Source organism: Drosophila willistoni (genome assembly GCF_018902025.1).
Source record: "Drosophila willistoni isolate 14030-0811.24 chromosome XR unlocalized genomic scaffold, UCI_dwil_1.1 Seg144, whole genome shotgun sequence".
In the NCBI taxonomy this organism is placed as follows: Eukaryota; Metazoa; Arthropoda; class Insecta; order Diptera; family Drosophilidae; genus Drosophila; species Drosophila willistoni.
The window spans coordinates 9,087,274-9,103,068 of record NW_025814057.1 but is presented as its reverse complement, the minus strand read 5'-3'; the positions used below and the strand labels follow the sequence as shown (position 1 = coordinate 9,103,068).

The following is a 15,795-nucleotide window of genomic DNA, read 5'->3' as shown; positions in this document are numbered from 1 at the left end:
GAAATTGATGAGTAATAAGTAATTCTCCTATTTCATATAAATTTGAAATCATTTGTGGTTAACTCAACCTACTCATACTATTATTTATTGCTCTAATCAACCGAAAGTCAACAATATACTATTAAGTAGTCACTATTCTTTATTATATATAGAACATAAAATATGATCACACATATTACAAATTACATTCTATAATAAATATATACTTCTACGTTATTTAAATTACCAAAAACCCGGTGGCAAAACACCCGTAACTTGTGGTATTGTACGTTCCCGTAGAAATTTGGCCAAGATCATTTCAAGCCTTGTCTTTGGACCACCTTCGTCATAGGCCGATAACTGGGGTATATAATGGGTTTGAATGAAGAGTAAAAGTTTAACAAATTGTTTGCCATAAGTTCGCCACATATCGAATCCAAGATTGTGTAACATCTCCATCATCAATGTGGCCGAGACATCGGGCAATGGTTGAACCATAACGAAATGAGCCAACCAACGCCAGCCCTCCTCCAGGCCAAAGCAATGGGCCGGGCCATCCGATTTGCGACTTGGTGTCATTATCACAGCGGCATAAAGACGCGCCAGGCCAGTCTGACGTTTCAAGTATATATCCGGCTTCTCCAATTCGTTCTTTTCGGAGAGACGATAGCCAATGGTCTTTAAATATTGCTCCGTTGTCTGATTCGAATGCTGTGGTATCACATATGGCACCAGAAACGGTGACTCCTTGTACATATAGGCCAAAAAGATTTTACCAAAGTCGGGCAATAGTTTCCATAATGTGTTGATTACAGAGGCAAAGGGAAATGCGGCCTGGGGATTACTTGATATCGATGTCTCACATTGACTGACAAATTTCTTGGCCACCAGCAGCAGGCAATAGTCACGGGCCAGAGGATGATCATTGATTGTGATCGATTGATTCATTATCTTCACTGGCTGGCCATTAAAGAAATTGTATATTTTGTCAAAATTTTGCTGCAAATGCTGCGGACTGACTGCCGAGATGGCATTTAGTGGCATATTGATGGCACGTTGGCAATTAGTGCGATATTGTTTCAAGGCCTCATTTGTTTGCAGTGGCTTGACAATTTCCACTTTTTGTTTATACAGAGCATTGATTTCGTTATAAAATGCCAAACGTGTGGGATGAACATAAATGCTAGCAGGAACATTTCCCAAACTGTCAGTAGCAGTGGGAGGTGGAGGAGGGGGAGCAGCACCAGCAGCAGCAGCAACAACAACAGGGGCAGATGATTGATCTGGTTCAAAAACTGGTGGTGCAACTATTCCTTGAGATTCAGCCTCTTGATCTTGTCTTCTCTTGGCTTCTTCTGCCTCGGCCGCCGCTTTTTGTTGTTGCTGCTGTTGTTGTTGTTGTTGTTCCTCCGCCAGTTGACGTTGCTGTCTCTCCAATTCTTCCTTCTGTTGACGCTCCAGTTCTTGTTGCTTTTTCTGTGCTTCCAATCTCAATTGCTCCTGTATATGATGGGAAAATTCAGCTAAATCTTTAATGAAACATTCTTCCAATTCGTTGATGGTATGGCAAAATTGCTCTGCCTTTAAAATGAGTGACAAATATTGACTTTGATCAGTTGCCTGGCCAGAAGTCTTAAAGTGTCCGAGCAATTGATTAAATTGCTGACCCAATTCCTTTAATTGACGATTTCGTGCAGCACATGCCTCCTGCACTGTCTCCTTGTCCAATGAGAGTAACATGCGTGTGATATTCTCATACTTTCGATTGAAACGCTTTTGGCAACGGGCAACACCCTCCAGGGCCAATTTGTGCAATTTTTCTCTACTCTCCTTTTTGATGGCCAATTGATCCCGTTGATGAATCTCCAATTCCTGTAAGGCCAGCTGTTCGGCAATTTGTTTGATCTGAGAATCGCTTGTTTGCTGTTTGGCTATTTGATCGGCCAGATTTGATTTGATTTCCCTTTCTGCTAAGAGTTTCTTGTTAAAGGCCAATTGCTTTTCCTTGAGTATTTTCATTTCATGTCGCACTTTTTTGTTGCATTCTTTGCTTAAATGTTGCTTAAATTGGTAAACTTGTATATCCTCAAAGTCGGGAATACAACAATTAAACGTTTCCACTGTAGGAGAAGATTTCTTCGGCTTGTGCGGTGATTCCTTTTCAACCTTTGTCAGTTTTAGTTGCTCCTTCTTTTCCTCCTGCACCTGTTGCTTGACGGTTTGTTGCTGTTGCTTTTCGGGACTCCATATGGGTTCTTTATCTGGTCCCAGAGACCGTGGTCCTGTGCTGGTAATAGAGGCCAAGGCTGCATGCTGCAAGGCCGCATCCACGCGTAGGCCACCCATGTCTCGCAAAAGATCTTCAACACTCTGTTACAGGATACAGAAAAAGGCAACTTGCATAATTGTTATTGAGGAGAATTTGGGAGGCTTACCATTGTGATGATAATCGAAGGTTGTTGAGTGCAATGTATTTTATTAAATTTAATAAATAATGCGAGATCTTCTTACTCACGAAATGTTTTTATATTTGATGCCGGCAGTAATGCTGAGTTCAGTGTTGGCAAACATTCAAAGAGTTTGACATATGCATTTATCGAAAGTAAGTTCATGGCGAAATTAATTAATTTTTTTAAGCTAGTGTTCTTTTAATTTAAAAAATGCAGATTAAATGAGTTAAACTTAAAGTAATTTTGTCATTTTTAAATTTTTTACAGATTGATTTTATAATGTTTGCATGTTTCCACTTCATGTAAACAATGAGCGAAACTCTTTGCAGCGTTACCCAACACTATAACGCAATGCAAAGGCAAAGAAGAGATATCAATAACAAAAGTTAAAATTGTGCAAGTCGCTTACAAATAATATTAGAATACACCCCTCTTGTAATTTGTTTATTTTTATACAAATGTAGCCGAAATTAAAAATTGAACAGGCACAATGAAACTGTATAAGTTAAACACCCACACAAAGGGATTCAACAAGTCCTATGGTAAGATTGAGATTCGCAACAAAAAGCAAAACATTGACAACAAAATTGCCCATTTCCAGAGACGGACTTGGTGATGAAAGAACATCCCACGGCTAAAATAGGCGATGTAGTGGAGATTTATGCCCCAGACGATGAGAATGGCATCCATTTGCTGTTACAGATAACCGAATTCAATGGCAGTTCTGGACGGGATGTGATTAGCATTGAATCTGGCATAGCCAATGCCTTTAAAATGCGTCCATACTCGAATGTGGTAATGCGCATTGTGAATCCAGCAGATGTGGCCCTCGACTCCATAGAGATAACATTTAAAGAGCAATATATGGGACGCTCGGAAATGTGGCGCCTAAAAGCGCATCTGGTGAGTGGTCAAGTCACTATGGAATATATATTTTACTTATTGTCAACACATTTCAGACAAATACGTGTGTCTATGTAAACAAGAAAATTGACTACAATGATCTACAGATACGATGTCAGGTCTATGAAATGTGGTCCCAGGGTGAACGAGTCGCCAGTGGTGTCATTACAGAAGATACAAAAATTGTATTTCGCAGTAGCACTTCGATGGTTTATCTCTTCCTGCAAATGTCCTCGGAAATGTGGGACTTTGATATACATGGGGATTTGTATTTTGAGAAGGCTGTCAATGGTTTTCTAACGGAACTTTTTCAAAAATGGAAGAAATTGGGCTGCAATCATGAGGTGACAATCGTTCTTTTCTCCCGGACCTTCTATGCGGCCAAGAGTTTGGACGAATTCCCCGAGCATATGCGAGATTGCCTTCAATTGGATTATAAGGGACGTTTCTATGAGGATTTCTATCGTGTGGCCATACAAAACGATCGCAATGATGACTGGTGTACAGTGCTGGGGCAATTGAGAAAGCTCTTCACCTCATATCAGGAGACTGTATTGCGTTATCATGAAAGGGAAGGCATGACCATACCATTGGCCACGAATTCAACAGCTACCCAAGGCAATTTCCTAGAGGTCTTGAATATATCGCTCAATACATTTGAGAAGCATTATTTGGATCGTACATTTGATCGAACCGGGCAATTGTCGGTGGTCATAACACCGGGAGTGGGTGTCTTTTCCGTAGACAGAGAGCTGACCAATATCACCAAGCAAAGGATTATCGATAATGGTGTGGGCAGTGATTTGGTTTGTGTCGGTGAACAGCCCCTGCATGCTGTTCCCTTACTAAAATTCCACAACAAGGACACCACACTTACCTCGGCCGATGATTACTCCCTGCCGCATTGGATTAATTTGAGTTTCTATTCAACAAACAAGAAGATTGCCTATTCTAGTTTCATACCGCGTATCAAGCTGCCCCTGTTTGTCAGCCAACAGACATTGAACGAAGGTGATCACGATGATCAGGTGCAGGCTGAGCATAATTTTCTAAGTTGCAATCAATCGGAATACATACATAACTCTCTGTTCGATTATGATGCCTATGATGAGCAAATCTTTCAACCGCTGCCAGCTCAAAGCACTTGGTAAAGTTTTTAATTTTTTTTTGATCCAAACACACACTGAAAGATTTACTTTAATCTTATTCTTATCATTTAGTTCGCTTCAACGTGTTGTGAGAGCCAAAAAAACATCAGTTCCCAGTTTCGAGACGTATGCATTTAGGAATAATGATTGGGAAAATTTAACACCTACTAAAATACCAAGTTTGAGACGCAAAATGTCCGATCCGGATATACATCATGGCACCTCTGGCATACTGGCAGCTTTGGTTAGTTTTTTTCGATCTGTATGATACATTTTTGTACTAAAAATTCGATCGATCTGCTTTTAGACGGAGAACACAAATCTTTCTGAATCCTTGGCATCGGAAAAGAATTCAAGACGAACTATCGTTAGCATAGCCCCCATTGTACGGCCAGGACGGGCATTAATCAATCCATTTGATCCATCACATGTGACCATTAAATTGACATCGAATCGTCGACGTTGGACACACATCTTTCCCAAAGGGCCGACAGGTGTGCTTATACAGCAGCATCATTATCAGGCTGTGCCGGCTAAATCAGCACAAAGGCCACATCAACAAATACTACAACAGCAAAGATCATTGCAGCAGCAACAGCAACAACAACAGCAGCTGCAACAAAATAGCAACAATAATAACAATAATGACAGAGAGGATTATATGGAATCGACATCTGATGAGCATAATGATCAAGTGTCAAATCATTCATTAATCAGTAGATCAACATCAACGCAAAGTTTTGTATTTGGTGAAGAAAAATTAGATTGTAAGTATAAAATTTGATTCAATACAGATATACTTCTATATATAATGGGTATTTGCAGTTTTCAAAAGACGTCAAAACTCACTGATGAGTGCCATGCCCGCCAATGTGCCCAATCTCACAGCAACTCAGGCCAAATCATATCTCTGGGGAGCCACCGGGGAGCAAGAATGGACGCCAGCAATTACCACAGGTAAGTGACCAATTAAATTTTTGTAACTTAATGTATAATTTGGTGAGATTCTTTATCGCCACCTTGGATCATATATGTATATATACTTTTCGGATGAACCATGCAGAGAGAGCAACAGCAATTCCAGTTAGTTGTTCCTCGCATAATGTGGTTATTAACGTTACTTTTACTATTGCCCCGAGTAGAATTAAGGGCAGATAGTCAAATAATTCGGTTAGCTGAATTACTAAACCGAATTGGATATATTTATAACCTGCAGGCCATTAGCATAGTTCATAGCTTGGATTCGATTTCACAATTCGAATTGACTGAACTTCATCGAGCACTGCGAAGCAATCAGAGTCAACATTTTTATCAATTACCTCAAATGACGGCCAATGAAGAACCAGGCGGATATTTCAGTACTCTTTTGGATGAGGACAGTCTATATGTGATATTTGGACGAGATACCAAAGATACGGTGATTCAATTGCAGGCCCAAAGGGCACGTGGTCGTCGCTATTGCAAGACATTGTTTCTATTGAAGCAAGTGAAATCGTCAACATTATTGAGACAGTTCTTTCAGCAGCTCTGGCTAATGCAATTTCGTTCAGCTTTAGTTCTCATAGCTGGTAATTCACGTCGCCAACAAGAGCATCGTGTTTATCGTATGGATCCATATCCCGAATTACGTGTACTTCGGCTTAAGAATGTTTCACATCTTGAAAATTTATTTCCCATACCGAATGCCAAAAACTTCAAAGGCTATAAACTGCTTCTGCCTGTACAAGTCGATGCGCCGGCCACATTTTGGTATGATCATCAATTGGATGGCACTGGTGGCAAATTTATACGAGTATTGATGGCTCATCTGAATGTGACCATGGAATTGTTTCCCTTTATTGTCAATGGATCGAATTATTTGAATATGCCGGCACTTATTGAGCTGATAGTTTCAAATCGTGTGGAACTTAGTCCACATTTGTTCACCACACTGCAACCGACAACGCTTGTGGATTATACCTATGCCTATAAGGTAGTGCCGCGATGTTTTATGATACCTCTGGACAATCAGATACCACGCAGTCTATATGCCTTTCTGCCCTTTGAGTGGCCCGTGTGGATTAGCCTGTTGAGCATAATGCTTTTTATACATTTTGTGGTCATACGACGTTTGCAACCGGATTCCCAGCTCTGGTCATTGGTGGGCATACCGGGAAGTCATAGTATACCAACTGCTAGATGGCCATTGTGGAAGTTTTTGCATAATTATGCGACCTGTTTGATTCTAATCTTTGGCATATTTATCATATCACAATTATATTCCACCAAATTGACCTCATTTCTGACCGTAATATTGACCCGTAAGCCAACAAATTCACTAAGTGATATGTTTCAATTACCTTATCGCATTCTGGTCTTGCCCAGTGATGTTAGTCCCATAGTCAGTTCACTTGGCCATGCCAAGGAATTTCAAAAACATTTCAATTTCGCCTCCACTAGCCGTTTCTATACTCAACGCATGGAAATGGATGGAAATACCATTTATCCGATTAGTACGATACGCTGGGAATTCGTTGATCAACAGCAGCGTTATCTAAAGTATAAGAAATTTCATCTATCACATCTTTGTTATGGAACATTTCCATATCAATATCAAGTGCGGATCGATTCACATTTCAAGGATCCCATACATCGCATACAATTGTATATCCAACAGGCAGGAATTGCCGTCCATTGGCTTAAAACTGCCTATCATCGTGCCCGTCAGATGGGCTATGTTCATGATTTTGCCGGCGATCAGCATTATAAGGAACGTCCATTGAATCTTAATCTATTGGCGCCAACATTTTATCTTTATTTACTGGGAGTTTCAGTAAGCTTGATTGGATTTTTGTTTGAGATTCATGCGAATGATGTTGCCTGGTTTAGACGATGAGAAGATCCTCCTACTACTACTAACAGCATATACATATTATCTATATCTACATATATATATCTCAAAACTAATGCATATGAAAGTAGCACATTTTTAACACTGATGATCAAATTTATGATATTATTATATACATACATATATGAAATTTTAAGTATTAACTTTATTTACTAGATATTAAGAAAACAAATATATATTCAATATATTCACCATATTTCGTTACTCCATTAAAAACAAAAAACCTCCTACTCCTCCTACTCCACCAACTCCTACTCGTCTGCGGTATCAACGAAAAATCGAAAAATTGGATATAACACAAAATCAAACAAATTCACCACGTCCTCCTCCCAAAAATCAAACCAAAACCAAAACAAACAAAACAAAACAAAAACATCATCGTATGCGTGTATGGGGTTTTAGTATTCCCGAATCCGGGCAAACATTTGAAACCGATTGTTGAAAGCGAACATAATTTTGGAAGCGCACCGCTTGAGGCACCCACTGAGATGGTCGGCAAAGGAAAAATCATCATAGGTTTGGACAAACAACAATTCTCACATCTCTTTTGTATAAAGCAAATTAGCAAATTGCATCCCACACACACACACACAAACACACAAACAGAGATACACCACACACACACACACATTTGAACTTAGTAGAGTAGAAATATTATCTAATATTTAAACCTTTGCTTCAAAAACCGCAACAAAATTTTTCGAAATGATTTCAACATCTAAAGTAGTATATCCCCCAATCTTTTTTAGGAATTTTAATAGATCTAGCTAAGAAAGGACATATATACATATACATATACCTACAAATGTAGACTAATTTACTTCAAAACTTTTTTTGCCTAAGGTGGAATATTTTTAAATGAAGAAATCTTTTATAATGTCAATTTGATGATAGTTCTTAAAACATGAAGAAACTACAAAGAAACAGGCATCAAATCACTTTTCCGATAGAATAATTTTAACAATTTCTAGAAATTTTAAAAATGTTTAGACCAAAAATAAAAACACTAAAGAATAATTTAGGTTAGTATTTCTCTCCAGTGTTCTATCCTAATACGTTTTCTGGTCAAGGCTATATATATTTCCAACTTCATTTGAAAGGATTGTTATGATTTTTGTCAAAGTTTCAGTTAAATATTATATGTATAATCTTAAGTTTTAGGACCCTCAAGAGTCTTTATAAATTGTAAAACGTTTTAATGCATGTAGTTTTTTCCCTAATTTAGAGGAATGAGACAGGGCATTAAAGATATGTATATCAAAATATAAATAAATTAATGATGATTCAAGTAAATATGAAATTAGAGTATAGATAAATATTTACCTGTACAGTAAAAATATGTAGACCTGCGAGGTCCAGGACCCAACACGGTGTGGGTTAGATTGCTAAAAAAAAAAAACCACGAATCCGTATACAAAATAAGGATTAACGATCCATCCATAAGTTACAAAAGACTTTGTTAAGATTCTATTCTATGAGATCTATGTGATTTTGAATTGATCGGTTTGTTGTCAGTAAGTTTTTGGAATATGTACTTATATCATCGTTGAATCGAGCGTAGATCTTCTAACAAATTTTGTCTGATCTTAAAATTATTCACCTTTAACTAAATAATAAGATATTAGTATGAAGTAAAGATTATAGAGTGCTAAACATAAAGAATTTTATTAAAGCCAAATCCATTTTAAAGTCGAAACTGGGGCGGGCTAAAAGAGGGGAACGTAGTAAATTAACAATGTCAAAAGATCAAGTTAAGTGTTAAGCGAGGGTCAGTTCTATACTCTTCTTATTAAATAGACTTAAATGGACTTTAGTTAATTGCTCAAATAACTAAAACTAGATTTGTTAATGTCTTTGGCTTTAATATCTTAGCTTAAGAAAGGTTTAGTGATATTTAAAGTAATTTTTAGAAAGTATTAGAAATTATATGTCCAAATCGGGGAAGATTGCTATCTGAGGTCCATAGTAAAAGTAAAAGGAAAATGAAAGGAAAAGTGTCCTTTGCGGTTTGTAGATTATTGCTTTGCACTTACCACACCGCTTACAAAGAGTATGCATGTAAAATTACACAAACACTCACACAGAAAAACACACACACACACACAATCACTGAATTAGCTGCAGATATTAATACCTTTTTTTGTATGTAGTAGTAGTTATATTTAGAAAACAACCATCAACCTCCCCCCCACCACCAACAAATTTCCACCACTGCACCGCACATTTTGGATTGGATGGTTTGGGTTTAATTTGGTTTTTGCAAGCCCTAGCCCCCACAACACACCCCCCCACCCACCCACCACCTCCATCCGCGCAATCCGTTTACCTTTTAGTGTGGTTGGTTGGTAGCATGTAGAGCATTCCCTGTTGTAATATGTAATGATAGCATGCTTGTTCTTATATATATTGCCACGCCCACTTGCATCTTTACGCACGCCTCTCTCGCCTAACCTACATCATTGTTAATGATGATAATGATGATGATGATGACGATGGAGTTATACATACATCAAATATATATACATACATACATACATAATACGTACATAATTAATATGTATTTACAAAAGAAGAAAAAAAAAAACTTTCTACTTTCTCCCCCCCGTAGACTTGGCGTTCTTGGTCTCTTTCTCTCTTTTTCTTAGCTTAAGCGAATCTGTTTCTTTTTTTTTTCTCTATTTTTTTTTTTTGTTAATTTTATATATTCGTATATATCGGCGTTGGCTTTATTCTTTTTTTTTTTTTTATCTATTGTTGCCTACCACCATTTGACCTTCACACCTTCAAATCAAATCCTGATCGTCTCTTGATCGATCAGTTATTATCATATTGATTTTTGCCTGATTTTAGGCGTCGATTGGAAATCATTAACCATACCCGCCTGTCTGCCCATAACAACGGACTATTTCCCGGACAAACGTTCCCTGCACAATGACTATGTGATCTCGGATTACACATTGCTGCCGGACGACGTGAATTTGGATTATGCCAAGAGTCGGGCGGTCTATCGTAAACCTCTATCCACCGAGGAGGTATGCAAAGAGATTGTCTCCCAACGTCTGGCCCAGGGATTTCAATTGATTGTGGTCGAAGAGAAATCGCCAACGAATCCCAACGGCGTCGGCAGTGGCAACGGCGGCTGTCCATCGAGTGGCCCCAACAGCTGCCAGACAACTCCCCAGCCCACTTCGGCGGTGGTGCCAGTGCTGAAGCCGCCATGTGAAACTAATAAGGAATATCTACTCTCAATTGGACGAATATTTCATAAAATCTCGCTAAGTGGATCGGTTATCACAGTGACAGGTTATCGTCCCAGGTAAGAAAAACCAAATTAAACCATGGAAAAGTCAATCTCATTGTAATCTTCAGGCATCCATATCCTCCCATCAATGTGGATTATCGTTATCGCTTCCATGCCCCTCAACATGATACCTATGAGATATCTGGTGTGAATTTCACAACCGAAAAGCTAGAGAATTTCAATTGGAATCACATGGATTTGTATATATGCACACGTGGCGATGTTGACTATCCTTTAATGGAGGTGAGTTCCGTTTTCCGTTTTTTTGATATTATTGGAATTTATGGGTTTTGTTTGCGTTGTTTCCTTTTCAGAGTCTTAAATATTGGCGTTATCGCATGTATTTGTTACCAAATATCCCCAACAAAATGATCAATTATCAGCGTTGTGATATCTTTCCCGATGCAGCTCCGGATAATGTACGCGAACAAATTGAAGATTTTGTTCGTCTCATTGAGGGTGTCAGCAAATTGAAACGTCAAATAGGACGCAAAGCGCGTGTAAGGAAAAAGATAACAAAAAAAAAAAACCTAAACACACACACATACAGGATAAAGAAAATTACGAAAAATTCGTATAATTTTTTCGTATTTTCTCTCTTTGGATGTGAATTTGTGATTTGTTATAACTTACTAAAAAATCCAATTTTGTTGAAAATGTTTGCCCAGTTTTTAGTTGTTTTGTAGGCGCTTAACCTTAACTGCCTTCCTCCTATCCTATGATTCATTGTGTATTCGAGTTTTTCGCCTCACTTTTTACAGGATAGCCCCACCGTTCACAGCCTAACCAAGCGACGACACAGTACGAGCATTATATCCAGGCCACAGCCTAATCAGGTTAACTAAACTAAACTAAAATCAAAAACGAAATCAAAAGTTATAATTATATGCGCTTTTTTCTTTGTTCTCTACACTTTATTTTTGATTTTTTTCATAATTTTATTTTCATTTTTTTCGACATGATTTTGTTTTGTGAATATTTTTGCGCACGTTTTTTTATTTTCCTTTTGTTTGTTTTTTTGGTTTTCAAAAAGAATTGCTCAACTTTTTTTTGCGCTATACTCAATGTGTTTCTCTTTCTTCAATTTGTCTTCTGTCCCTTTATATATATTCACACATTCCTCCCTCCACTCCTCAACCTTCGATTCGTACTGCTCCCACTGCTGCTGTCTGACTATATCGCCAGGGATTGACAAATTCACCATTTCGTGAGCGTGTCGGCAGTAATCGCCTGCCGGAAAAACGACCCAGGTTTTTATATCGTATCCAAAAAATTAAAATAAAAAAAAAAAATAACCAAAAAAAAAACCAACAGATAATGAATCATTTTACACACACGCACATATGTATACACACACCACCCCCTCAACCTGCCTACTCCTCATCCTTCAATGCACACGCCACATAAATACATATATCACATTTTGATTTTTTTTTTTTTTTTTTTGCATCTGTAAATGTATCCACTGCACGGCCAGCTCGGGCTTTTTGTGGGAGTGGCTGCTGTTTCTCTGCCGTAGATTGATTTGTCAACTTATTTTTATATACTTTACATATATCGAATTTAAGTTTGTTCTTCTTCCAAGGTGTTTACTGTAGTAGTAGTTGTAATAGGGAATAATTTGTTGGGTTTTAGGTGATCTTAGGAATGCTTTAATCACTAAGAAGCACGTGCACGCTATAAATATGCATTATTCAAAATACCTAATTATAATTATTATAAAAATATTAAATTGTAATCTATGTATCAGACCTTTTGACCTTCAAAACGGTTTAGGTTTCGAAAATCTATTTAGCTGCCTCTTGATTCCCAGTGATTATGGTATTTAAAGAGTTCAACTGGAGATTTCATTCTCAAGACGATTAGGTTTAAGTTGTTAGCATTTGGTTCTGGGATAAGTTTAATTCTTAACATTCTCATTCGTTCTCTTGTTATATTTATATTATTATGGTTTGTAAGCTGTTTTTATGTACATATATTTAGAATTTTCTAGGTTTAATGTACTTTTGTTTTGTATTTTTTTAAGATAGCGAGCTATGAGAATGAAATAGGAGGAAATGTGCCCCCTAAAGTATGCAATTGACAGTCAAAAGGGGTCAGTCATTGAAAACTCCCAATTTTTATAGTTTTAAAATAATTAACATTTTCTATAGCATACTTTAGAGGGCAAATTTCACACATTTTACTCACTTAGCTGAGCTATTGTCACAGTAATAACTCGCTTTATGCAATCTAAGAGGCATTTACTTTGATGATTAATAACGTTTCATAAAGAGTTTCGTAAAATTTGTTGTTTTGAGGCATATTTTGCGTATAGCGAGGTATGACTGTAATCGCATAAGTTATGTATATACTGGGGTTTAGTTTCTTGTTCTTTGTTTTGCTATATTTATGGTTGTATAATCTCTGTTGTTTTCTTGTTGTTTGTTTCTTATTCTTTTTTTTTTTATTTTACTTTTAATTTTTATAACTTAATTTGGTATTTGGCTTTCCAGCATGACACACCTAGAATCACAGAAAAGCATCATAATCAATTAAACTCACCACAGCAAAGGTTTGTGCCACTCCAGGGCGGTGGGGGACAGGCCGATGAGCTTGTCCTGCATACGCTTATCTATATCATAAACTTGTATATCCAAAAAATTAACTCTCTTTCTGCACTTTTAATCCCTATATACCAGCACCTATGCCCACAACCCCACCCCCACTTTCCTCTCACCGTAAAGAAAACACTTGCTAAATTCCTCACAATCCTGTAAACATAATACATCTTGAGATATATAATTGGTTTCTATCATCATATTGACAACCAAAAAATTCTATTTCCTACTACCACAAAAAGAAAAGTAAAAAAAGACTTTGGTTATAGTAAAATATTTGATAAATTCGATTAATATACATTTTGTTTTTGTCTCTCTAATGTGTGGGATAGCATTAATGCTCGACCTAAATTGGATGCAGGACGTCTTTCAAGGATATTGCCAGTTGCAGATGCTGGTGCTGCTTCCGCTACTGCCAGTCGAGACGATCAAGATGATGGGTAAGTATTCCATTGAAGCCTTTGAAATCATTTTTGATATATATTTTTGTTTTAGTTTTCCTGTGGATATTAAATTCCCAGCAAATGCCACATTGGGTGAAATATTTGAGGCCATGAAACATCCAGTGACGGGTGTGGGTTATTTTCTACAAACGCCATCCTTGCCCTCATGTACTTTCATATCATATGATGCTTTGATGTGGCTAAAGGCACGACTTGATAATGGCCGCAATCCTTTAGATTTACTGGAGGCCATGCGCAAGTGGGTGGAATCATAATTTCATTGCTCTATCTTTTTACTCAATTTTTTTTTGTTTTCTTTTATCTTAAAAGGGAACGCATGATTTGTCATGCATCGGGTGATGGTAATCAGCCAGTGATACCAGGATTTGTTTTCTACTATGTGGTGCAGCAGGATAAGAATGCCAAAGGTAAGTGAATGAATGAAACCACCTTTGAAATTTAATGCTAAATGATATTGTTTTTGTTTAATATATACAGAATATATGCCTCCGTTGAATGATTATAGTGCCTTTGTGAATGAATGGCTAGAGATTGAGTTTCAGGGTTGCAGTTATCTCTGGCACGATGAGGCTGTAACCAGTCATGTGCCCAATTTCTTAAGAGACACACCCGCCCCTCAGTCATGGACAGCGTCTAGCAAAAATAGTATGTCAAAAACTATTAATTATAGCTCATTAAGTTGATATATTTATTTATTTTTTTTTCTGTATATATATCTAGAGCGTGTTTATCGTGAATCGCATTTAGAAATTGATGTCACGCGAATGGAGTGGGGACATGTAAAGCATCACAGTGTTTTACAGCCGGGATTTGCTTTTGAAATAGTTGTCGAATGGGTGACATCATCCGGGCCCATAGTATCCGAAATGGTAACAAACCAAACAAAAACTTATATAAACTTAAATTTAATTAAATGTGATCTTAACACAGATTGGTGGTTGGTCACGCAAAGCCATACATTGTGGCTATCAATTGGTATCCGTGCCGGCTGATCCCATGGCTGAGCCATTTACCAAGAAATCGGATCCATTAAGAGGACCCATATTCATTCCATTGTGTGTAACCTTTTTGCCAGATGGTGCTGGTCTTTTTGATGGTAAGCTATAATGTATATTAACGATATGCGATTTAAGGCAATATATATTTGTTAGAATTTCCTGAGGAATCGCGATCAGATCGTATGTTATTTCTACAAGAATCCATTTTATCCAAATTTGGATTCTTACCTTGCGTTTTGGAAAAGAAATTTTCATTGAACAAGGATGTAAGTGATCTCTATGTTAACATATTTAAGATATATACCAACTTTTTTTTCTTAAATTTTTAGCAGTTGCCCAAGGAATATCAATATATTCATTTTACTGGCAATATGTTTGCTCTAATACGGTAAGTACTAGGATAAACAAAATCTATATATATATTTTTGATATCTTACTGCTATTTCTTGCTACCGTTTAGATGTGCCTCCAATAACTATCAAGTGGAATCACCCACTCTGCAGGAGGCAAATGTCACACGTTGTGTGTACGGGCATACAAACAATACAAATGTACCAAAAAAAGTTGGATTCCTGTGGGCCTGGAATCATATGATACCCAACAAAAAGTGGAAAGCCCAAATTATAAATAATTCCGCTGATGGTGAACTTTTACAATTGAAAATGTTGAAAGATTTTCGTGAGTTTTGTTCGAATAGCGATCAACGTTTGTCTCAGTTTTGGGCCCATTGTCAGGAGTTGAAACGTAAATCAGTTAAATTCGAATACAATAATAATAATAATAATAACAACGATGATGTTAGATCAAAGTGATAATCAATGGAAAATACAAAATAGGTAAATACCTAAAATAGATATATATTAACACATTCACGTAGATAAATAAAGTCTAAAACAATTGAATGTTTTGTTTCTTTGACAAATTTCGCCTTCTAGAAATTGCATTTATTTATATATATATATACATATATATATTTATTTCTTTTATAGTCATAATAAACTCAACACATACACATATGTATAACTCTTCTGTAAGAGGGAGAATTCACTTCAAACTTGGACA

At 37.1% G+C, this 15,795-nt stretch overlaps 3 protein-coding genes across 9 annotated transcripts; 2 read left to right on the top strand and 1 right to left on the bottom strand.

The window, feature by feature from the left end:
* Positions 1-116: 116 nt before the first annotated feature.
* Positions 117-2,545, bottom strand: LOC6638903 (mRNA export factor Gle1). The gene is made up of 2 exons (XM_002061779.4): positions 2,415-2,545; positions 117-2,349 (listed from the first exon to the last, which is right to left on the bottom strand). The coding sequence occupies exons 1-2, from the start codon at positions 2,415-2,417 to the stop codon at positions 223-225; spliced, it is 2,130 nt and encodes a 709-aa protein (XP_002061815.2). The 5' UTR covers positions 2,418-2,545; the 3' UTR covers positions 117-222.
* Positions 2,546-2,777: 232 nt separating this feature from the next.
* Positions 2,778-15,635, top strand: LOC6638904 (GATOR complex protein Iml1). 7 transcript variants are annotated; one of them, XM_023178305.2, is made up of 21 exons: positions 2,778-2,971; positions 3,031-3,332; positions 3,389-4,479; positions 4,553-4,724; positions 4,788-5,247; positions 5,306-5,437; positions 7,773-7,886; positions 10,221-10,686; positions 10,740-10,914; positions 10,986-11,171; positions 11,433-11,507; positions 11,857-11,921; positions 13,604-13,711; positions 13,767-13,973; positions 14,045-14,142; positions 14,213-14,380; positions 14,456-14,604; positions 14,666-14,831; positions 14,887-14,999; positions 15,066-15,121; positions 15,194-15,635. In XM_023178305.2, the coding sequence occupies exons 1-21, from the start codon at positions 2,920-2,922 to the stop codon at positions 15,543-15,545; spliced, it is 4,707 nt and encodes a 1,568-aa protein (XP_023034073.1). In that variant the 5' UTR covers positions 2,778-2,919; the 3' UTR covers positions 15,546-15,635. The 7 variants fall into 7 exon arrangements, with proteins under 7 accessions (XP_023034073.1, XP_023034071.1, XP_002061816.2 ...); XM_023178303.2 differs by having other exon boundaries at positions 15,063-15,121; XM_002061780.4 differs by lacking the exon at positions 7,773-7,886.
* On the top strand, positions 5,447-7,534 carry LOC111519349 (ionotropic receptor 21a). Its single transcript, XM_023179661.2, has one exon. It carries the CDS (start codon positions 5,538-5,540, stop codon positions 7,353-7,355), a length of 1,818 nt encoding a protein of 605 aa, XP_023035429.2. The 5' UTR covers positions 5,447-5,537; the 3' UTR covers positions 7,356-7,534.
* Positions 15,636-15,795: the final 160 nt, after the last annotated feature.

Coding starts and splice junctions, on each gene's coding strand:
- LOC6638904 (XM_023178303.2), top strand. CDS start 2,920: ATGAAACTGTATAAGTTAAACACCCACACAAAGGGATTCAACAAGTCC. Junction 14,381..14,455: donor GACAGCGTCTAGCAAAAATA/GTATGTCAAAAA, acceptor ATATATATCTAG/AGCGTGTTTATCGTGAATCG. Junction 14,832..14,886: donor TGGTGCTGGTCTTTTTGATG/GTAAGCTATAAT, acceptor TATATTTGTTAG/AATTTCCTGAGGAATCGCGA.
- LOC111519349 (XM_023179661.2), top strand. CDS start 5,538: ATGCAGAGAGAGCAACAGCAATTCCAGTTAGTTGTTCCTCGCATAATG.